The sequence below is a fragment of the Bipolaris victoriae genome, assembly GCF_000527765.1.
Source record: "Bipolaris victoriae FI3 unplaced genomic scaffold scaffold_112, whole genome shotgun sequence".
In the NCBI taxonomy this organism is placed as follows: Eukaryota; Fungi; Ascomycota; class Dothideomycetes; order Pleosporales; family Pleosporaceae; genus Bipolaris; species Bipolaris victoriae.
In genome coordinates, this window is record NW_014575280.1 from 61,642 (window position 1) to 83,283 (window position 21,642).

A 21,642-nucleotide genomic window follows, 5' to 3' on the forward strand; every position below is an offset into this window, starting at 1 on the left:
CGGGTGAATTTTCTCTTAAACTGAATTCTAAAGTCATCGCGCATGTTTGATTCAGGTGTGACGCGTTGAGTATTCATATGATACCCCTCGTGAAGTCCACGCAAGAAGTCTAGACGGGCAAGGAAATCCAGTGATCATACTGTGTCTGATAGCACACATATGATAGCGCTGACTCAGGTCACTAAATCCCACGAACAAGGTATTGAACATCTTCAAAGCCCAACCCTGACACACTCACGGAGTCATTGGAAGATTTTTCGAAGATATGCAACCATCCTGCTACTCGAACAAGCGTTGAGCAGCTCCCAAAATTACTCTCACAGCGATAATAAGAGCCTCATGGGGAGGCTCACAGGCCATGTCTTGTGGACATAAGATCACACCTGTCATGTCTTGCTGGAGCACGCATCCCTCAGCGGTCTACATGTTCGTATTGGCGCAGGGCATCATTCATCGATGTTACCATTAGGCCAAACACTTTCAATAAAACGGAGAAGAACTTGGAAATAGGACAATAGCTCTAAATCTGCACTACTGTAGGAAGTCCATAACATCATCCCTTGAGAGGACTGTTACATGTTTATATTTACAAAGAAATGCAGTTAATCGAGCGCGCTAAGCTTTCCGGCCTGGTTGCGATGTATATCTACCAATGTACCCGTTTAGAAGCCTGCTTTGATTATGCCAGCAGCTTTTTCGGCAATTGAATAAACGGTAGTCATAGTGTGGGCAGCTGGCAACATGGGTATGGCGCTCGCATCTACGACTCTCAAGCCTTGCACGCCGTACACATGAAGATGCTGATCTACGACACCTCCTTGATCTCTGGGACCCATTTTGCATGTGCCTGCAGGGTGGAATAGCGTTGATGCAGCGCCGCGGATCCAAGAGTCAATATCCTTGTCTTCTGAGACGCTTGGACCGGGAATAATTTCAGTTGGGTTGAGCGACGCGATTGCCGGTGTAGCGTAGAGCTTCCGGGCAAAACGGAGGCCTTCACGTAGGAGAGTGATATCCACTTCATTTCGCAGGAAGCCCACATCGGCGATAGGAGCGTCGAAGATGCTGGAAGAAGCCGCCTTGACATGCCCACGCGAGTACGGATGCTGTAGCCCAACTACCGCAGGACCGTCTGCCCAGATGATCTCTAGGAAGGCTGCATCTGTAGCCTCGAGCTTCTTGTTAAGAGCTGCAAACTGTGCTTCGTAACCGCGCGCGACTTCGGCGGGAACATCCTTTGGAAGTGAGGCAGATGGTCCAGCTGCAATAGCTTGGGATAGGATGGCTTTTGTGGCGTTGGAGTAAGTTGAGAGAGGAAGGAAGAGAAGAAAGTCTCCAGTTGGGCTAGTCAAAGGACCAGATCTTGAGTCGTCGTACTGCTTCCGAGCTTCAGCAGCGAACGTAGCGTTTGATTGCAGAGCACCGGCAGTAGGAATCGTCGTGTTTACTTTATACTCATCAGCATTAGATCTGTCAAGGAAAGAAATGCTTTGCTTACATTGGTTGAGCACGAAAAGGGACACGTGGTCGTGGAGGTTATGTCCAACCGCGGGGAGGTCCACAACAGTTGATACATTGATAGAAGCAAGGTGAGAAGGGTCGCCAATACCGGACAATTGCAACAACTGAGGTGTGTGCAGTGTCCCAGCGGCAAGGATAGCCTCTTTGTTAACTTTTGTTTGTTGGCTTGCCGCACCAGCGGAAGCGGCAAACTTAACGCCAGTCACTTTGGGCACACCGTTTACCTTCTTTGTGAGTATTTGCATCACCTGGTGGCTGGGTAGAAGGTGGAAATTGGAGCGCTTCTGTGCAGATGCATAGTAGGCTTCTTCTGCTGAAGAACGCGTCGCGGTCTTGGAGTCCAGGTTGTGCGGGCAGAAGTAACCACCAAATGCCTTTCCTGTAGCTTGGTCATTGATCGGAATGCCAAGTGCTTTCGCAGCGTTGACGAAATTTTCTTGGTACGTGTTAATAGAAGTCAGGCAATCCATTTTCACTTGCAGAACTTACTGGTGGTGGGCCAGAAAAAGGGAGAGAAAGTCGATTGGATGTAACCCTTGGTGCCGTAGTTGTTGGGGTTATACTTGATGTTGTATTCTGCCTGGATTGCGGCCGTTGGTGGTGTAAACGTCTCTGACTGACAACCAGTTAGAGTCATCAATGAGGCTGCTAGCAAAACAATATATACCTTGATGAAACCAGACAGGATGCTTTGGAAGTTCCATCCTTTGTTTCCCAAGGCCTCCCATGTATCGTAATCAGATTGCGAACCACGATCGAAGACCATGCGGTTAAGCTTAGTCGATCCGCCAACGACTTTGCCTAGAGGAATAGGAACAGAGCGATTATTGACCTGGGGATTTGCGCTGTACGTGAGGTTCCAATCATATTTGGTTCCGACGGCGCCACCAGCAAGGCCTGGAATCGTCACGAAAGGCTCGTCTTGGTCGCTAGCGGTTGGGTTAGCGTGTCGCTGGCGATACGGGTTTGGTCAACCTACAATTGGCCGGCCTCGATAATCAACACTTTTACATCTATTGCAGAGCAGCGTTAATCACCTACTATCAAGAATATCTCATATTTGTTAGGAGAGTGACATACTCTGATCTTCGGATAGTCGATTGGCAACGGTAAGGCCCGACGCACCGGCGCCTACAACAACATAATCATATTCGGGAAGAAGATCCTCTGCCCTGGAAATGAGCTTGCCGTTGAAAAGTGGATGTGCGAGAACACCAGTCGCAGAAAGTGCGACCGTCAGTCCGATGCTGAGCGGCGAAGGCATGATGAGAACGTGCGCAAAAAGAGCGAATTGACAGTTGAATGACAACGTTTGTACGCACCTAGAACCCCATTATGTACACTGAAGAGAATGCTAAGAACATGACGACTACATGGCTGTGCGGTTCACCTACAATTGCCGATGTTTAACTCAGTTGGCCGGTACCTGCGCGCAACCTGGCTAGTTTCGCATAAATATTGTCGGAGCCATTCCAGCGAACATCATGCGCGTGTGAAGGCGGCGCATGTGGACCCCTTTTCCTCACCAACAGGCTACTTTCCCGCTGCATAAAGCAAGGATGTTTACCACAATGGGAAATTTCAGTAACACGGAATGATCCAACGATTACCCGCGCCCCTCGCTAATGGCGATTCCTTCTTGTCCACACCCCGCAATGAGGTCTTCTCCATGTTTTTCCCCTTTCCCAGCACGCCATGGCGGCTAAATTAATGAAACCCCATGTAGTCTTCACTTATATCAGCCTTCGTTTAACCCGACGAGAACAAGCGACAAATGACGCAAAAGGTTCAACAGCAGACTAGAGATGGATGGAAGCCACAGATCAAGCACAGACCGCTTCGCGTGCAGACAATGCGGCAATACACAGCCCAGAGGATACGTACATGGGGAGTGGCAACATTAGCTTAAAAGCCGGGAAGACCCGCGATGAAGTCCAAGACACCAGTATTGATAATGCTTACCAAGGTGATTACGACAGTTGAAGGACACTCGACATAGCCCCCATTAGGTACTCATACTACGTATGAGGTCGCTATCATGTCCGAGCTCTCGACTACAAATCTTCTTACATATAACGCAATAACACTAAGCAAATACCGGAACATACAAGATGGCTAACAACTAAGCATTAAGCAATATATCCAGCCGACCTTTGAGTGTCGATTACACAACTTACTCATAAGTAGGTGGAACGAGCTTTGTTTATGGGATGAGTGTGGGATGACGAGGTACAAGGGGAAGAGTCAAACTGCCTGCGTGCAGACACGTATCCTGGTCATGGGTACTTGGTCGTGTATCGCCAAGTTTACCGTCTCCATTGTTTATTTTCTCCCGACACGCTGCCGAATAAGAAGAAGTGCCGACATTGCGCCATATACTGCTCGATAGCAGAACACCGTTATCTGGGGTTGATTGAAGACACAAGACCGAGACGCTGAGGGATTATTGTGGTTACCGTGCAAACGTAAACTTTGCAAATTCACCCGTGGCGGCCATGTTACTCCTTTTCGACAAATCATCGAAAGCATCTTTTAAGCGAGATGTTCGGCATCCTCCCAAAACTCCTGCGGATGCCCGTTTATGCTATAGTATTTTCGCTGGATGTTTATATTGATGTAAGCACTACGACGCGAAAGGAATGCGTCATCTCTGAAGCACACGAAAAAAGGCTAATGGCCGAAATGGCGCTAGCGCATGTCCGAAAGATGTGGGGAAATTTAAGTATCGACCCTCGTGGCCGATAGCCCGAGCATGCGGAGGGCGCAGGGCGTTTAGATGCGCGCGACTTGTTCTAGTTCCCGTTGCCGTTTACGAGATCCTGGAGATAACGCCACCACGCTCGACTTATGACGCACTGAGTACGCGAGTCGAATGTCAGCTGTTCATAGTGTCCCCTTACGTGTTAGCGATTATGGTATTCAAGATAATGAGTCTGCCAGGAGAGCCATCAATCGTCCGTTGATTTGTCCTTGAGAAACTTTGTTCGTTTCTCACTCGTGGACTGTGTCGACTGGATGCCGTTGGATAAGCAAGTGACGTTGATATCTTATGACCTGGTCGAACCTGCTCACCTCAAGTTGTGGCACCTTAAAAAAGACTTTCGTGTTCTCAGACATGGTCGTCTGTGGTTTCATCCCAGTTGCTGACCCGGGTACATGCCGCCACAGTAAGAAACATTGTCAGGCACATTGCAGAGATTCACGTAGATAGCGGGGCAAAGAGTAATCAGCTTCTTTTTGTGCACGATGCCCAAATCTTCATGCTTTGTCCCCTTCCAACTGTGGATGCATCGCCAGTCCTGGTCAGGCGCTCAGAGCTTCGATTCCCCACATCTTAATCGTCTACACATATTTTCTCCGAGTACCTTGTACGAAGAAAATCCAAGTGGGGCCTCATCCTCACTGCATTGGCTGATCACGCGTGTACATGTAGTATACATCCCTTCATGTAAGTATGTACTCCAGCATTGGTACTAGCCGCGCATCTGGTTGAAGCGATGACGCAAATGGCCTTACAACATTTCACCTGAAACAGGCACAACTCCGTTTCAACACTTGGCTAGCGAACGGTGTTATTTCGGACAGGACTGAGAAATATTAAGCACCCAGCCGTGTGGCTATGTCAATCAACTACTGCGCGCAATATTTAGGTTTGATTGCTAGTGCCTTCTCAACTGCCGAATCGTTTCCCTTGCTGCATGTCATCATGCTCGTGTTCGAACGCGGTCTGGAAGTTTCTCTAACCGAACCGCGGTTTTGTCAGTCGATCTAATACACGAATCAACGAGTACTACGTAGATATCCCACAAAGTTGAATATGACAAGGAGCGAGTCTTTGGTTTAGAGTTCGCGGTCACCAGAAAGCCCAATGGAACCCAGCATGGTGGGGTCGGTGCGCAGCCTGCCAAAGATGACTTCAACAGGCCTGTCTTATCTGTACTTTCCCAAGTACCTGGTCGTTATGTATCACGTCCGGTGCGGTGGGTTGTTAATCAAGAACAAATATTGAAGAGCTCAAGATGTTTTGCAGTTTCAGCTTGATACTACAGCACTAATCATTTTGTTGACTCGCCTCTACACACATCAGTACATGACGTAGTACCCAACTCACGATCAGAAAACGCTCTCCATTCCAATGCGCCCTATATCAAGGCTTCCACCCTCCGGTTCGCGACCGGAACAAACCTTTTGGATCGACAGCATCCGCAACCCTCTTCGCCAGCGCACGACTCTGCGGCCTCAACCTGCCAAAGTAATCTTGGCGATAGAATCCATAGTTCATAAAAACAGGTAAATAAGCGTCTGGCAACTTTCCATCTGCTTGCCATGCCAACACTCTATTGCGAATGCCCGTGTACGTGGCTTCCATAGTGTCAGCCATGCTGTCATACAGCGTTTTGGGCGTAAAGGCGTAATTCATTTCGATAATGATACGGTCAACGCTTGCGTCGGCATCGATCAGGTCAGGAGTAAGCTCTCGAGCCTTTTGCGCGATGCGTTTAGGGAAAGGCTGCCATGCGATGGATGCGACTATGCCTGGCACAAGGAGCGTTGTTCCAGAGATGTTGCGCCAATGGTTATGAAGACCCTCCATGATCTCGACTGCATTGGCGCGAGAAGGAATGGGTATGGTTTCAGTGGCGATATCAACAACACTACCCTTGAGTACAACCCAATTACTAAACGCCATCAAGTCGGCATATGTTCGCGTACGTGTTGTGTCAAGAAGAGGGTTGACATCGGTGAAGTTTTTGAAAAGTCCCGGTGGTGGTGTTGCGCCGTCGTAGAATAAGAATATAATCCATGAGTCGATGATGTTGACATTAGTGCGTTCAGCAGTGACAATGACAGCTGCCTTGTCGTCCTCATTGTACTCGGTCCAATCACGTACAGCTTGAAGTAGCTCTGCATCCTTCTTCGGTGTACGTAAGTAAACAAGATTGCCACCCCATACGTTGCCCTGGCGGCGGGCTTGTAACTTGTAGTTTGTTACGACACCAAAGTTGTTGCCACCTCCTTTGAGTGCGATGAACAGATCGGGGTTGTTGTCTTTCCGGATGTAACCAATCGTGCCGTTTGCAAAAACGATTTCGTATTCTAGAACACTTGAAGCCGCCCATCCATATTGTGTCGACATGTAGCTAAGTCCCCCGCCAAGGACCAAACCACCAACTCCAGTGTTGCCAATTCGTCCGCCAACAAACGTCCACCCAGAGCCTTGTAACTTGGCAGAAATACTGTCTAGCCGATTGCCCGGACCTACGTCGACAATACCAGTGCTGCTATCCAAAACGGCCTGGTCAAAACGATCCATGGAGATCAGGGGTCCCCCGGCAACACTGCTCCAGCCGTTGTTCGGGTTGTGCCCTCCAGACTTGATGGCGAAAGGCTCCGTAGTGTTAGCAAGCACCTTCATCACTGTCGAGACCTCTTCTACCGTCTTGGGGAAAATGATGCACGAAGGGAGAAGCGCCGAGCATGACGTCGACCAGTATTGCGTCTGCTCTTCAATGTAAGCTAAATCGAGAGAGTATTTGACATCGATGCCCCCAAGATCCGTAATGGTAGAGCAGGTATCGGCTCGAACAAAGAATGGCAGCAAAAAAGCACAAGAAACGTATACTATGTATAACAACATTTTGATACAGAAGTAGTGATCCTGTTCAGTAGGTCGTCACTGCTTCATGTCTCACGATGACCTTATAATGTTCTGAGTTGTCATGACTCAATGACATCGGCCAAACTTCGTCATGATGAACCATGCTGCAAGTGATCCTCGTACGTCAATGGCAACCCAGATAGCCCATGATGAACGTGAGGACCGTGAGACAAGCTGTGTAGGATTCAAGTGACTAACTTAGAAGATTCCGATCATCGTGGCTACCATGGGGTTTCTTCGTCATCGAGTTTTCGTGAACGCACAGCTGCACCAGTTCATTGAATGTGGCTTGGACCTAGATTGAACAACTTGTACTATACAGTGGTGCCAATATTGTTGGGCAGTGGGAAACTATCCTCGTTTTGTCGCAATCCCAATCGTCACTCCTCCTATTGGCAGAACTTGAGTACCGTCATATCGTGAGATTGATCAGGTGCACTAATCTAGTTGTCTTTGCAGAATATCCAAGCCCGAGCGATAGCATTCAAAGCAGGTTTTCGTATTCGTAAGAGGTTGAGAAAGCCGGAGGTAGCAGTGGCTGAAAACCTGGAATCGATTGCTTGTAGACAGATCTGGAAGACTGGAAAGAAAAAAGAGCAAAAGCAGATGGCCAAGGGTCGCATGAGATGTCTAGTCGTCTTGGTATTCTGCATTTGCAATGTTGCTCCACCGGCTTAATATGTGCTAGCTCGCTTGGCTGCAGACGCTCATAAGAAATGGGTATACCCGCTGCAGGTGTCTGCAGAAATACGAGGAGCTGAACACGGAGTCGCATGTTCCTCAGCCTGCAACGGTTAGCGTAGTATTTGCTCCCGGAAATCGGTGACTTATGTGAAAAAGAGTGGCCGTCTCGAAAGACAGCCAAATGAACCACCCACAATACCCCTCACTACGCACTTCTATTTCCACACCAATAGCTATGCTGAGTTTCGCCTTGAAAGGTGTATCGCTGTTCCGCCCCATGCAGAAACTTGACAACATCGCGAAAGAGAGTGACAGGATGACCAGAAAGCAAAGTCGGTAGAACGAAGGGACCTGCAAGGCTGCTCCAGACGACAGGGACGGACAGGTCTAGACCTTGAGCCTCACTCTTGAGAGGTCCCGTCTCTGAAGTCTGATATGAGAAGTGATGCAATGTGGCTTCCGGTGTCCCGCGGCTTTGCTATAACCAGTTGACATTCTCTTCGCTTAGTCGCCTTGAGATTAGTCTCATAACACACAATGGAATTCGATATACATCCCACGAAACAAAAAGCGCAAGAGCCATGGTGCTTCCAGGGAAGACGCCGTCACGTCTTCAAGGCTGCTGGGTTCGCTCCATTGCAGCAGGACCATCTTCCTCATGATTCAAAACTCGCCGATCAGAAAATCCTAATCGAATAACACAACGGCCATGAAACTGCCTTCTCTTGACTCAATCTTCGCTGGTTGTTATGCCAGGAAGCTTCTCTCTGTTTGTGATTGCATGACTCTCGGAGACTAGTCTTTGTTGCCACTACGCTTCCATTCGACTGGTGACGAAGGGCATTACAATACGGACAAAGGACATCCTCAAAAACCGTATTTCTGATCGTAACGGGCAAAAGCACTGTTCGACCAAACGGGCACACGCTCGTCGATGCCCACACACGCTAAACATGCATGTTGACGATTAACGCGACTGGTCAGATATCGCTGTTGAGCGACTAGTGTCTAGTGACTTGCATCGTGACACAGGCTCCGTGATGTTGCACACAGTGTGAGAGGGTAGAGAAATGATCGGGATTTTCATCCCTGTAGGAGAGATGCACGAACATCTTCATCGCTAAACACTACTAGCCTGCTCGATCCAAGTTATCGCACAGTGCAAGCGTTGCAAACCTGGTCCAACACTCGTCCATCCATAAGACAATCAGACATGAACTGCAAGGCATCAGATCCGGAGCGGGGCGGTTCGCCAATGGTGATGATATCTGCCTGAGACGTAGAGACCTCGCTGGGCTTTCGCCTTTCCGACGAGTGGATCTCAGCGCCGACCGAAGCCAGAACAGGTTGATACATCTGTGTGTCAGGCTCGACAAAAGTCAAACCGCGCTCTTCTTCTGCCTATTCGCTCCTTGCTTGATGCGTGATGGGGACGTTGTGATTGTCGGGACCTGGCGTGGCAACTTCGGTACGAGTCTTAGAAACGAGCAGCCCATGTGCTAGCGGAATTCAAGAGTCCAGCGTCAGTCCCCAGCCGGGGTGACGGACATCTCCCATCACTACTCTTTCTCTTGCCATTGCTGTTTCATCGTGAAGCTATCTGTTGTGACCAGAGTCTGTTGCACGGATGAGATACCGACGTGGTTCTCGAATGAGAACTTTAATACCCCGACAGGCACATGCCATCTCATTTTGAGCTGTTCGCCCCCGTACCTCGACTCTTCCTTTTGCGCCGAGCCTGACTAGTCCATAAGTGAGCTGTCTAGCAGGGGCTAATTGGAAGGTCGGCGACATGACCGCGATGCTCTTCGTCCAACAAAAAGGCTGGAACGAATGCCAATAGATGGATAGGGTTAAGATCCGAGCCTACCTCCCTCACCCACAACCTCGATGCTAACAGCGAGGCGCGCAAGCCGACATGCAAGCAACCCACTGAGACCATGCCAAGAGGCTCGGGTGAGTGTCGATTGCGCAAGTAGGTGAGGCGCGGACGAACCGCATTCCAAATGGAAGACAGGCGTCGGGAACTATGGGGAAAGTGGCATGCGTGGTACTTGCAAGTTGAGAGAAGGAATCGGGTCAGAGAAGGGCGTTACGCGGCCGTCCCGCTATCATCGACATGGTCAGATCTGGTTGAAGAGCGTGTGTAAGAATCCAAGTCCGGTCGTGTTCCAATAGAGTGTAGCAGCCTTTTGATTGAAGACGGACGCCATGTAGTGATGGAGCAGTTGAGGTGTTGGTTGTTAGAATGGTACCCCGCTGGACAAAGGAGAACGACGCGTTGCTCAATGCCAAGAGGTCGCGTCAAAGCGGCGTTAGCACGTGACTACTACGTACTTTCTTCCCTTACTAATCATTGCTATCACCGTCCGAGACTGCTCACCAATCTTTGCATTGTAATCACATACGCTGAAAATTGCTGTCCAAAGTGCAAAATAAAACCAGGTATCCCGCGGTTGCAAGAGAAATTTATCTGACAAGATTATCAAAAATTACACCCGGTGCGACAGCCATAAGATAGCTCGTCGCCAGTAAGTGGCGCTGGCACTACAACCAGTCGACTCGAAGCGAAACCACTCACCATGGGAGCAATCGAGGACGCGGTAGATTCCGCTGCCAACTTCATCGGCCCATTCGTTGAAAAAAGCCGCAAATACAGTGGCAATGTGCCTACCTCTTCGCTCATCCAGCAATCTCTTTCCCACCTACAAGACATCAATGCTGCCGATCTAGTCGCAGACCCAAACGCCCCTTATGACGCGTCTCTTGCAGGAGTGGTATACGGTCTCCTGGATCTCATCATCCTTCTTGGTGTCATACCACGGTTATCGCCAGGAGTGGCTTTTAGCCAGCGCCCACGCTCGGTCCTGACTGCGATTGTAACCGCATCACCTGACCACGATATGGATGCTTTGGCCGTAGTAATCGAAGGCCTCCTCCCAATTTTAGAGCAAAAGGGCTCCGGTATACAACCACTGCTCTCCCAGAGGATCCTTCCGGACATCGTATCCGCACTTGCTGAACTGTCCTTCTCGCCCTTTTCGTCTGAAGACACCAAATCCAAGTTCTCGCCTATTTATAAAAAGATAATGATTGAGATTCCAACATCGCGGCTTCTCCCGATATTAACATCCTTTTTACAGCAACCTCTCCCTGAGTGGCTAAAACCCATCATTTCAATGGAGCTGTCCATGGTCCCACTTCGGCAACAAGGCGTCCGACATACCATTGAGTTCCTAGCGCTCTCGTACCTTTCCAAGAACTCTCACATTCCCGAGGGTGCGTCAGGCCCACAATCTCAGATTCCAATTCCACTAGAAGCTATCACGCAGGCATCAAAGCTGCTTATACTTCCACCCAGCGGTATTACACCAAATGATTGGATAGAAAGACTTGCACCTCAACTGCTCCACCTGTTGAACGGCTGCGAAGGAAAAGAACTGAGCCGAGCAGCAGGCCAGATCATTGCGGGTGGAATACTCAGCAAAAAGACGACCGGAGCACCAGGTACTATAGGATGGAAGATCTTCGTGGAGCCCATCTTCCATGCAATCTCTCCGAAAAATACACAAATTTCAGATTTCGAAGAGGGCAGCAAAACTGACGTTGTCGTACGAGAAGGTGATCTCAAACCAGCACTCCGCCAACTCAACAATATCACATGTTCATATTCTCACGCTGGCCTGATCAAACGTCTCGTCACTCCAATGCTGCTTCCTCTATGGGCGCTTCTCAACTATGCTAAACGCAGACCCTCGCTTGACAAAGAGTGGACAGCGCTGCCAAAATCAATCATATCACGATATGTAGAAATGGCCTGCGATGCAAAGCAGATTGACAACTTGGCTCGTCACATCTTTTGGGACGGGGACACTATATGGACCTTTGGACCCGGCTCTGAAGGTGGTGTTGAAATACGGCGGCGCACAAAAGGCCAGTCTGAGAACAATACGGCAAGCATGGAGGGAGTTCTTAGGCAAATTGGCGACCTGGATAACCGGGTCAACCTGCTAGTCTCTCTCTTGTCGGAAGCGAGTATCCCCGGAGATGTCGCAAGCTCTGTCTTTCTCAGTACAACGAAGCGGTGGCTTGAACCAGCGAAGCCAGCAGCCAAGTCCCTCACAGACGAAGATTTCATCGGCGATCCTCTCTCAGCATTAGTAGATGCGAAGTTGTCTGAATCTCTGGCCAGGCAGTTTCAAGAGCATTTCGCGAGGAGCCCACAACACATCATTGAGCTCATGGGACAGCTGATTGAGAATTTTGTCGAGGAGCATAAGAAGTCCTTGTCCAACGCAAGCAAGTCACGCATGTCACAACGCGCCATGCTTGGCAACATTGTGCAAAAGCAGGCTACAACAGGGGAGAAAAATGAAGATGATGCTGTAAACGAGGACCTGGTTTCATTTGCCTTGAGTATCTTGAACACAATGGTGGCGTCGCCCGATTTCCAGAAGACACCTTCAGTCAAGGAAATGTTGCTTGCACTTTTGCCATCATTGGCATATCTGTCGAAATATCGCGATCAAACGCAATCGCCCATACCCTCCATGATTAGCAATTCTTCTACAATCCTTTTCCAGCTCATCGCTCCCACTACTACTAACTCTCCATCCACTAAAGCCAGACTTGCGACAAATGTGCCAGTTGATCCCCTGGCAGAACACCGCGCTGCACTAAGGACCTGCCTCGAGGAACTTCAGTCAGCGGACCCGCCGAACCGTACCTGGGCTCTCAACTCTATACACTCGATGCTTAAGAATCCAGCTGCGTTCACAGTCATCGACATACCATCTCTTACACATATCCTGCTTTCGTCTTCATTGGCCGATCCCGAATCGTACGTCCATCTAGCGGCAATACCTGTTCTCGTCACATTAGCAGCGCGAGTACCGAAGCCTGTTGTAGGGATCCTGGTCGATGCATTCATGGATGTCGATGAACGATCTTTGAAACTTGCAAGAGGGAAGCAGACAAACGAGAAGGAAAGGGAGCTGAGGAATGCTTTGGACTTGAGACTACGGGTTGGTGAAGTCCTCAATACCTTTGCAGGTGGCAATTCATTATGGGACTCGCATGCGAATGATGGCATGATGTATAAGTGCGCAAAACAAATTACCGAAGCATGCCTATTGCTATCAGGTCGACGAGGGCAACGCGCGCAGACACTTTTGATGCGAAATGAGGTTGCAGACAGTGAGCGAAAGTTGAAGGAGGAAGGCGAGGCAGCCTGGGGTGGTCCGATACCGAATGTTTTTGAGCCTGATGGCGCGGACCCGCAAGAGCAAGCAGAGTACACTGCTCTGCACAAGATTGTTAGTGGGTGGGAAGAAACGGGAATCGAGGAAGATGTTAGAATGCGCGCTTCTGCACTCAGCGTTCTGTCAACTCTGTTGGAGCACCGACTCGAGGTGCTGCGACAGCCGTTGATTGATGCATCGCTGCAGATGGTATTGCTCATACTCGGGATGGAGCAAGAGAATGCAAAGGCTTTGCTGCGGCGTGCTGGTGTTCTTGTTATCATGGGATTACTACGCGGCATTGACGCGGCAATCGAGGCTGGGAAGGAGGATACGGTCGCACTAAACTTGAAGCAACAGCAGGAAGTAGAGCGAGTGATCAAATGGGTGAAGGATGAAGACACAGATGAGCTTGTGCGAGATCATGCATCAAGTGTGGTAGAGGGATTGGAGACGTTGAGAATGAAGCAGCTGTACAGAGTACGAGAAAAGGGATTAAATCTCGATGGAAATCTCGGGCTGGAAGGTAACCTAAGAGGACTTGAGATACAACCGGGAGAAGGCAAGAAGGGAGGACAGAGGATGATGGTAGAGGAGATAGAGTAGCTCCGAAGGGCTTGAATGATGATGGTATTCTAGACGCTCCGTTTTGGAGGCTGTCTGCTCAGTTGGCCAGCTCATGCCTACGTCGAGTAGCGCCGTGGTATCTTTTGTTTGTTTGGTGGCCAGAGCACGCTGGTGGCTCAGTCGTGTAGCCGCATATATCATAAGCTCGCCTGTCCAACGCCAGGATGCTCTCGGGTGAGCGCCCACTTGTGTCGCCATTTCAAGACGTGGCGCGCATCGTGTCGTCGTTTGTTTGGCAGTCTCAGCCACTCATTGCCGTGTCTTTGCCAGTCTTTGGTTCCACCTCTTCGGCCTTGCCAATCCAGAGCACGTTGTTGCACCGTATAAGCACCTGTCCGAGCGTGCCTGAGCTGACGCCGTTTACGAACTCTTCCGTGTTGGACAACTGGATGTTCATGTACAGGTCGACCGAGACCAGTCTGCCCTTGTACTCGGTCTCGCCCCACTTTAACCGAACAACAATGTCCTTGTCGACTCTGTGATGGGTCAGTCGGAGTCTCGCGTAGGTCGCAGTGAAGGTGGGCTTCTTGGAGAAGGCGCGACGTACAAGCTCTGGAGGAGAGGTCGGGGGTTGAAAGGTGCGACTGCCTGCAAGTCGTTAGCCAGGCGCAAGAGTGTAGCAGAATCAGGAACCGCATACCGCCATATCTGCGACTCGGGAAGAAGCCTTTTTGGCGCGGGGAAAGGCGGGAAGGTAGGGGAATGCGACGCCGAGGTCGATTGGTGGTGAGGTGTTGGGTGAGAGGGTATGCAGCAATGGTCGCGCTCTGCAGCTTTGGAAAGTTGTCGGCAAAAGGTAACGCCGATTGGCTGGTTGGTGGGTCTCTCACCGCGGGGAAGGCATGGAACGGGCTTGGGGCCAGGACTATGTACTCTCGTGTATTTATCTAGTACATAGTGCGAGGACATACATAGGAGCCTCTCAGTATGCACGAATAGAGCGGTACCTGGATCTTGAGGCTGTTACATCACATGGATCGATTTTTGTAGACACAACCATGATCCGTCTTGTCTGGTCCGGTCCTGCGTGTTTCCTTGCCGCGTCCAGCTCAGACTCCAGAGCCGCAAACTAGCAGCGGGTGCGCTAAGATTTTATCGTCATATTCCCATCGTCCCACTGCTTTCTACTACTCAGCCAACCCGCCATTGCACCTTCGACCGACTATCACGCCTGCTTTCTTACGCCTTATTCATATCCCCTAGGCATCTGCCACCAATTGCACCATTGCGCCTACCACCGTGCGTCGTCTCGCCCTCCTACCCGCGACCTGCTCTCTCGTCGCCCCTCCACTCTTCGCACAGCATGCTCCGGTAGCAATGCTAGCAATTTGGTCCCGGGCAACAGTAAACCCGGGATCCTGCAGGTGCATGTCATGCGCCTCCAACACAGTCGTCCGCGCACGCACAAACAGTCCAGCGCCCTTTCGTCGCTCGTGGTCTACACCCGGAACACCCACATCAACTTTCCTATACACAGCCATTTTTGCCGCAGGGCTGACTGTTGATGCAAAGGCCAAAGCGGCCAGGAACACGCAATGGGAGCAGGCATTCGACAAACTGAACGAGCCCGTCGATGCTCAGAGTCCAGTCGACAGAGACACGAAGCCAAACGTGACGAGTGCTCACCCCTACGAGCATTCTGAAATCTGTGGCCTGTCATTTGACGACCTCCCTCAAGATCTTGACTGGGCTGCTGTGCAGAGGACCATAGGCATGGACCTTGTTGAAGATCAAGTCTTGCAGACGCAAGAGGTTGAGTCACAGATTCGCGATTATGCAGACATGGCATGGGATGACTTACGCTTTGATTCGAGATTCCCCGGCGCCCAGCTGCTCGAATGGCCGGCAAATACAGGGCCGGATCTCGTGCGCTACAACCTTCCGCCTCAGTCACTATGGGCACCAGATGCCTTGCGTCTGAACGCCATGCGGAGACGGCATACTCGGAAGAAGCTGGCCATACAGGAGCTTTCCATTGCAGTTCTTATCCATGAATTGCTACACCAAGCTAGTGTTTTCCGCTTTTTGAACACTGCGAGTGACGAACTGAACAAGCTGGCACCACAGATCCTAAAAGTTGTTAGCATGACCGAAGTCGAACGCAAAGAAGCACGTTTAGAGATTTTAGATGCACTTGAGAAACTCTACAAGACTCGTGTAGACAGTCCTGCCGAAGACTTTGCAACTGCCCGCATCCGGGTCAATCCCCTAGCAATTCCGAGCTATCACCAGGACGCCGATGGCGACTTTTATGGCATTACAAAGCAGTTGAATGATGGTCTCAAAACCTTGCTTCGCGAAACACCCCGCGGTAACGATCGGAAGGCGGCCCTCGCTGTCGCAAGAATATGCCACAATCTCCTCATTTCCTCCGCTTCTCCGGATCTGCAGACATTCAATACCCTGCTGGTAGGCTTTAGACGCTGGCGTCGCAGGGAGCTAGTTGAGCGCGTCATACCTGCACTTTACGCCAACAAGATACGACCTAATGAGATCACCTGTCGCGAGATTCTGGATCATTACACGCTAGGAGGACACTCGTCAGCTGCCAGCTTCTCACGCTTTGTAGCCAAGATGAGGGGCTTGGAAGATGCTCTCATGCTTGCAAATCCAGATATCAGTATTAATGAGGCCAGCCAAGATCGCCTCATCCGCGTCAGCCCAGAAAAGGTTCTTCAAAAGGTTCATCCAACGCCCATGGTGTTTGGTGCGCTCATAGGTGGTGTCATCAAGTTTGCTGGTTTTGATCGAGCTCTAGACATCTATTACGAGATGAAGGCAGATGGCTGGGGTCTTGACGTGCGAGGACTAACCAGATTGTTGGGCGATTGTGTACGCCGAGCTGATTGGGAAGGTGGTTTATACGTGTGGGAAGAGATCAACGGTATCAAGACACGCGTGAAGCATCACGATATGGCCAAAGCGTACAGTCACATGCTCAGCTTGTGTTCCATCACTGGCAACACCGTTGCCTTCAATCAGATCTTGAACGATCTAGCCAGGGGAGGGTTTGATCGCAAGCTCATCATTGATGCGGCTACACGAACGACGAGCTTAGCAAAGCGCAAGAACGAATATTTGGCTCCGGCTTGGGTTGCCGATAATGTCATGATTGCTGTGTCGCAATATGTCCAGGACGCCAAACCCTCTGGGCCAGAGGTCGCGCCAGATGTGATCGATACTGATGACGCAGCGCTCTCACAAGACGAGTTCGATACTTTCGGAGATATTGAGCATAATACGGCCGATACCAAAGAAGCATGGGCATCTTGGGTCGAACATGAGTTCGGCGTGAGGCCAAAAGAGCCAGAGCCATGAGATCTCTATGGCTCTCTGTACATTACATATGTTTATACCACTGTGCATATCAGAGCATTGGGCCGGCGTTTTACGGTGACTCTGAGTATGTACGCGACAATGTGAACTATGGTTTTTTTTTTCTTCGAAAAGTCGTCCATATCCCTATCACTGCAATAACCTATTGCTGCTTGCACAGTCTCAATCAGCGAATACATTCCCACATCTGCTCGCCATGCGAGCAATGTTGATCCCTTAACTTACACCTAATAACGGTGGCGAGCCGAATAAACGTTTGCGGATACCATCCCGCAGATGTCACCCGATTGCTATCTTGCCGAGGACATGCTTGTCCCTGATTGTCTATTTAGATTACCCACGCTGCACCACAATTTACAGTCCCACTTCCACAACTTCATCACCGAGGTCAGGAACACTTAGTGAGCATGGTCAAGGCTTTGCATCAGCAAGAAATAACTTGGGACTGCTATCGTTGTTTCTATTGGATCGACGTCCTCTGCCGCTGTTGCCACAAGGTCGTCCAAAACGCATGGCTGACACTCAAACACCAAGCTTTCCAAAACCCCTTGGCACATCGTATCCGAAATCGACGACCTGACGTTCAGCCGAAGCTATCGAAAGTGTTGCGTCAAGTTACATCTCTCTTGCAACATTGGCGTCGACCACGCACAAATGGGCTCAGATGCTCGCTTAACTGGATCGCGCAGATTCAATCTAATCACCTGCATCTGCAGCCAAGGACAGCTGAACATGTACTACAAGGAGACTATATCAGTCACACTGATAGTGAACTGGGATTACTGGTCTTGGCCAGTGCGCACCACTCTCATAGCCGTTATACAGCCAGGTATTCCTTTCCCCGGATTTTCTTGCTATCTTTGGATCTAGACCTCTCGGTGTTTCCCTGCATATCACCACGCATCCTGCTGAGCAGGAGTGCATTCACCCCGTGGAGTCCATATGCATTTGCGCAATCTGGGTCTAGAATTCAGAATGCATCAATATTCTTTTTGCTTCCAGAACGGCTCGGCATCAGGATCTAGTTTGCACCCAAGACATTTTCAAATCTAAAGATCAGCCACCTTTGGATGTCAAGGGACACGACAGATGGCGTGTGTACCAAGACGATTCTGCTTCGCAGCCGGAGGAGCGACACCTCTCCGCACTGTGCCGATAATAGATGAAGAGGGAACATTCTGCGCTATCGTTCGCGCCGGAGAACGGTTGGCACTAGCAGTATTGAATGCGAGCCGTTTGACGCTGAACGCACAGGTTGGGACACGGATTGGCTACAGCAAAGCTGAAGGTTGGAGGTTAGCGCAGTGAAACGGCTGTGTAGCACCAGAAGGAATACCACCTTGAAGATACATCGGGTTACGAAATCACTGCACGACGTGTCACTTGGATTCGACGCTGCTGCATCCATCCCTACCGCATGCACGTTTAGGGGGTTTAGTTATTCGAGGGTACCTTGCGAGCCATGCAGAAGGAATGTAGTACAGCGATACCAGATGGTCCGATATTGCAGGAAGATTGTCGTGGACAGGCAAGAGTCAAGAAGAATATGTACGCTGTCGTCCTCAAAAGCTCGTTTGTTTATAATAGTTATACTCCAGGTACAAGCCGGGGCCTATCAACGTCAAACCTTTGGTGTAGGAGGAAGAGCGAATAATTTCATTCGGAACATCGGATCTCACATCATGCGGCAGCAAAGTTTGGCGCCCAATATGTGTGGCTGTCAAACTCTGGCTGAACAGGTCCCGTGTCTCTCTGTCGCGCTAATCCGAACCTGGAAGGATAGAGTACTTTACCCAAATTGCAAGCATCTCGTATCTATGGCCTCGAACACAGCAGTCACCTCACCTGCCCCACCCGGTCAAGTACTACACGCTGCGCTATAACGAGGGATGGGCAAAGTTTGGTTCAGACCATGTGCATAAATTGCGTCCGATGTTTCTGCTGCCATCACTCGCCACTCACGAGAGTCAATCTGATATATTTATATAAAACCAGTCCCAGCCACAGACAAACCCCTCCTTTTTTTTCCCTTTGCAATCAGACAGTGAAAATAATTCGATCTTCGATTTCCCTCTTTGTTTGAATCATCAACCCAACAAGAAAGACGCCAGTCAAGCGAAAAGAAAGACAGAAAGAAGGAAAGTGAAAAGATGCAGTACCGACTAGTCTCTATGCTCGCCGCAGGCGTATTGGTGGCCATGAGCAGCGCCGCGCCTGTCCCATCAGCCGACGTACGTACTCATCCAGGCGAAGCAAGCCTTCTGCTTCCCCCTTTCACAGTTACTAACCCAAGCCCAGAACCTATCCATCACCAACCCCCCAAACACGATTGAGCTCGGCAAGCCCTCATCAGAAATCTCCTGGGGCAGGAGCGTCGCCACCGAAGTCACCAACCCAGACATCGTCGACATTTCGCCCCCCACGTCCGAAATCATCTGGAGCAAGGACAAGAAAGCCCGTACCGACGAGCCGCCCGTCAACCCCGACGACATCGTGCTCACGCCCCCCAACTCGGAAATCATCTGGAGCAAGGCCCGCAGCGTCGAGTTTGAAAAGCCAAAGGATAGCTTCAACTTGGGTAACGCCAACACGGTCGTTACCTGGGGCAAGCGCGAGTCCACAACCACTGTTGGTACGCCCGAGGATACGATTGAGCTGGGTAAGCCTAGTACGGAGATCACGTGGAGCAAGGAGAAGCGTGATGAGCTTGTTACACCGGATGATAGCATCAGTCTTGGTAAGCCATCGACGGTTGTGACGTGGTCTTAAGCTCGAGAGGGAGTAAAAAGGTTGGTTGTTAAAGGAGGAAAGATGTTCACGGGGCTCATTGGCAGTTGTGTATATGTTTTCTCTTCGGTGGATGAGGTAGGTCTTTTTTTTTGTGATTAGACGAGAATGTAGTTTCATAGGATATACATTTTTTTTATTCTTTTCTACTTCCTGAATGATAAAAGAATTTATGAGTCAATCAAGTGCACAGTCATGATGTTTTCTTTAACGCAATTATGGGATGGCGCTTCGGTGTCTTGGTGATACGACTGCCCAACCCTTTCCTTGATTTTCCAAAGTGGAAGAGACACAACATCACGTAACCATTTGTCTTTTCGTTTCTGGGTATGTTTATACAATGCCTTTTTCCCAGCCACATAAGCATATCATTAATTTGAAGAACATCTCTTCTACCTTTTGACAAATACAAACACCAACGACCAATTTCTACACAGAAGATGAAGTCATCAAAACGATCCCTCAGCCCAAGAGTAATTAGCCCTGGCGATACCAGTTCTCCTTGGGATCCTGCATACACTCGCCCATGGTGACTGCGCGAAGGCCCTTGCCGTAGAGGTAATCTAGCATGTAGCCCGTAAGGGTATCAGCAGTGAGCTGGTGAATATCATGTGCAATAGCCAGCCTGTTGTCGCTGCGCGTGTCGAGAGCTTGCTTGAAGTTGTTCTTTGAAGTCTCCATCTTCGCAGGGGTAAGGTTGTTGTAGTCTATTTTGTTGTGTTAGAAATACTGTTGTGTTAATAACAGAGTTTGACGAAAACTTACCATCAGTGTCGAGATCGAAATAAGAAATGACATAGCCCAGCTCAGCCATGATTTCCTGGCACTGTCCATTGCACGACGAATAGGGCGGACGCATGTAGGTCGGGAAGCGGCCAATGATGTTGCGAATGGCCATTTCGTTCTTGACCATCTGGTCATAGACCTGTTCCCTGCTAATGATGGAGAGATCCTGGTGGCTCCATGTGTGCGACGCTACTTGGTGTCCGTTGTTGTACATCTTCTGCACAACACCAGCCCATTGTTGGTCAATGGCGCCCTTGCCAAGATTGTTGCCGGTAACGAAGAAAGTAGCATGGCCTCCTCTTGCCTCAAACTGCTGCATGATGGACTCGGTGTAGGAGAAAGGTCCATCGTCGTATGTGATGGCTACTGTGCCGGGGTTTTTGCAGGCGTAGATGCCTGCACCACCATAAGGAATGCTGCCAAGTTTGGGCCGGGGGACGTTGCGTGTGCTCGCGCCGGATGGGGTCTTGTTGGCGTCACATCCAGGGCCATAGTTGAACAAGCAGTCGGGTGCTTTGCAGTGATCTTTTGTAGTGCCGCAGTAACCGGCTGCTGAGCAGCAATCGTTTCCAGCACATTTTTGATTGCCGTTTGCCGGACCACAGCGTTCGACTTCCTGCCTCGTGTCAAGAGCAGGCGCAGAATGAGCAGCGTAGAGAGTTTGGAGGCGAGCGAGAGGGTTTCTAGCGCGTAGCTCTTTCGGCATGCCAAACGTCTTGGGCATGCCTTCCATGCCTGTTCCATGGGCAGCGACAAACTGTCCGGCCAATGAGGCAGCAACGACGTGTGAGAAACGCATTCTGTTAGACCAGGGGTTTCAAATGCAATATTGCTTTTAGCCGGATACGACAAAAAAGTAGAAGAAAGTAGAATTGCAGATTAATTATTGCTCAGGGTGAGGTCTAGAAGAGTAGCGATCTGACTGCGTGAAGAAAGGAGGGAGGAGGACAGGGGGGTTGTCTTAAGTAGAAGGGAAAAGGATATGTGATGTGCATGAACGCT

The 21,642-nt window shown here is 50.0% G+C and overlaps 8 protein-coding genes across 8 annotated transcripts; 3 read left to right on the plus strand and 5 right to left on the minus strand.

Annotated features, from left to right (window-relative positions):
* Nucleotides 1–662: 662 nt before the first annotated feature.
* COCVIDRAFT_41507 (GMC oxidoreductase) lies at nucleotides 663–2,785 on the minus strand (the record flags this gene model as incomplete). The annotated part of the gene is made up of 6 exons (XM_014696843.1): nucleotides 663–1,447; nucleotides 1,499–1,957; nucleotides 2,011–2,137; nucleotides 2,189–2,450; nucleotides 2,501–2,534; nucleotides 2,602–2,785. The coding sequence occupies 6 exons, from the start codon at nucleotides 2,783–2,785 to the stop codon at nucleotides 663–665; spliced, it is 1,851 nt and encodes a 616-aa protein (XP_014552329.1).
* Nucleotides 2,786–5,225: 2,440 nt separating this feature from the next.
* Nucleotides 5,226–5,444, minus strand: COCVIDRAFT_110576 (hypothetical protein; the record flags this gene model as incomplete). Its single annotated transcript, XM_014696844.1, has 1 exon — nucleotides 5,226–5,444. A coding segment is annotated over one exon (219 nt), but the record flags the coding sequence as incomplete, so codon positions are not given.
* Nucleotides 5,445–5,668: 224 nt separating this feature from the next.
* Nucleotides 5,669–7,159, minus strand: COCVIDRAFT_110641 (hypothetical protein; the record flags this gene model as incomplete). Its single annotated transcript, XM_014696845.1, has 1 exon — nucleotides 5,669–7,159. One exon carries the CDS (start codon nucleotides 7,157–7,159, stop codon nucleotides 5,669–5,671), a length of 1,491 nt encoding a protein of 496 aa, XP_014552331.1.
* Nucleotides 7,160–10,446: 3,287 nt separating this feature from the next.
* Nucleotides 10,447–13,710, plus strand: COCVIDRAFT_110568 (hypothetical protein; the record flags this gene model as incomplete). Its single annotated transcript, XM_014696846.1, has 1 exon — nucleotides 10,447–13,710. The coding sequence occupies one exon, from the start codon at nucleotides 10,447–10,449 to the stop codon at nucleotides 13,708–13,710; it is 3,264 nt and encodes a 1,087-aa protein (XP_014552332.1).
* Nucleotides 13,711–13,972: 262 nt separating this feature from the next.
* COCVIDRAFT_30291 (hypothetical protein) lies at nucleotides 13,973–14,377 on the minus strand (the record flags this gene model as incomplete). Its single annotated transcript, XM_014696847.1, has 3 exons — nucleotides 13,973–14,207; nucleotides 14,279–14,319; nucleotides 14,372–14,377. The coding sequence occupies 3 exons, from the start codon at nucleotides 14,375–14,377 to the stop codon at nucleotides 13,973–13,975; spliced, it is 282 nt and encodes a 93-aa protein (XP_014552333.1).
* A 671-nt stretch (nucleotides 14,378–15,048) lies between these two features.
* Nucleotides 15,049–17,049, plus strand: COCVIDRAFT_110632 (hypothetical protein; the record flags this gene model as incomplete). Its single annotated transcript, XM_014696848.1, has 1 exon — nucleotides 15,049–17,049. One exon carries the CDS (start codon nucleotides 15,049–15,051, stop codon nucleotides 17,047–17,049), a length of 2,001 nt encoding a protein of 666 aa, XP_014552334.1.
* A 2,168-nt stretch (nucleotides 17,050–19,217) lies between these two features.
* COCVIDRAFT_110638 (hypothetical protein) lies at nucleotides 19,218–19,836 on the plus strand (the record flags this gene model as incomplete). Its single annotated transcript, XM_014696849.1, has 3 exons — nucleotides 19,218–19,298; nucleotides 19,366–19,542; nucleotides 19,600–19,836. The coding sequence occupies 3 exons, from the start codon at nucleotides 19,218–19,220 to the stop codon at nucleotides 19,834–19,836; spliced, it is 495 nt and encodes a 164-aa protein (XP_014552335.1).
* Nucleotides 19,837–20,331: 495 nt separating this feature from the next.
* COCVIDRAFT_110623 (carbohydrate esterase family 4 protein) lies at nucleotides 20,332–21,439 on the minus strand (the record flags this gene model as incomplete). Its single annotated transcript, XM_014696850.1, has 2 exons — nucleotides 20,332–20,561; nucleotides 20,620–21,439. The coding sequence occupies 2 exons, from the start codon at nucleotides 21,437–21,439 to the stop codon at nucleotides 20,332–20,334; spliced, it is 1,050 nt and encodes a 349-aa protein (XP_014552336.1).
* Between the last annotated feature and the right edge of the window lie 203 nt (nucleotides 21,440–21,642).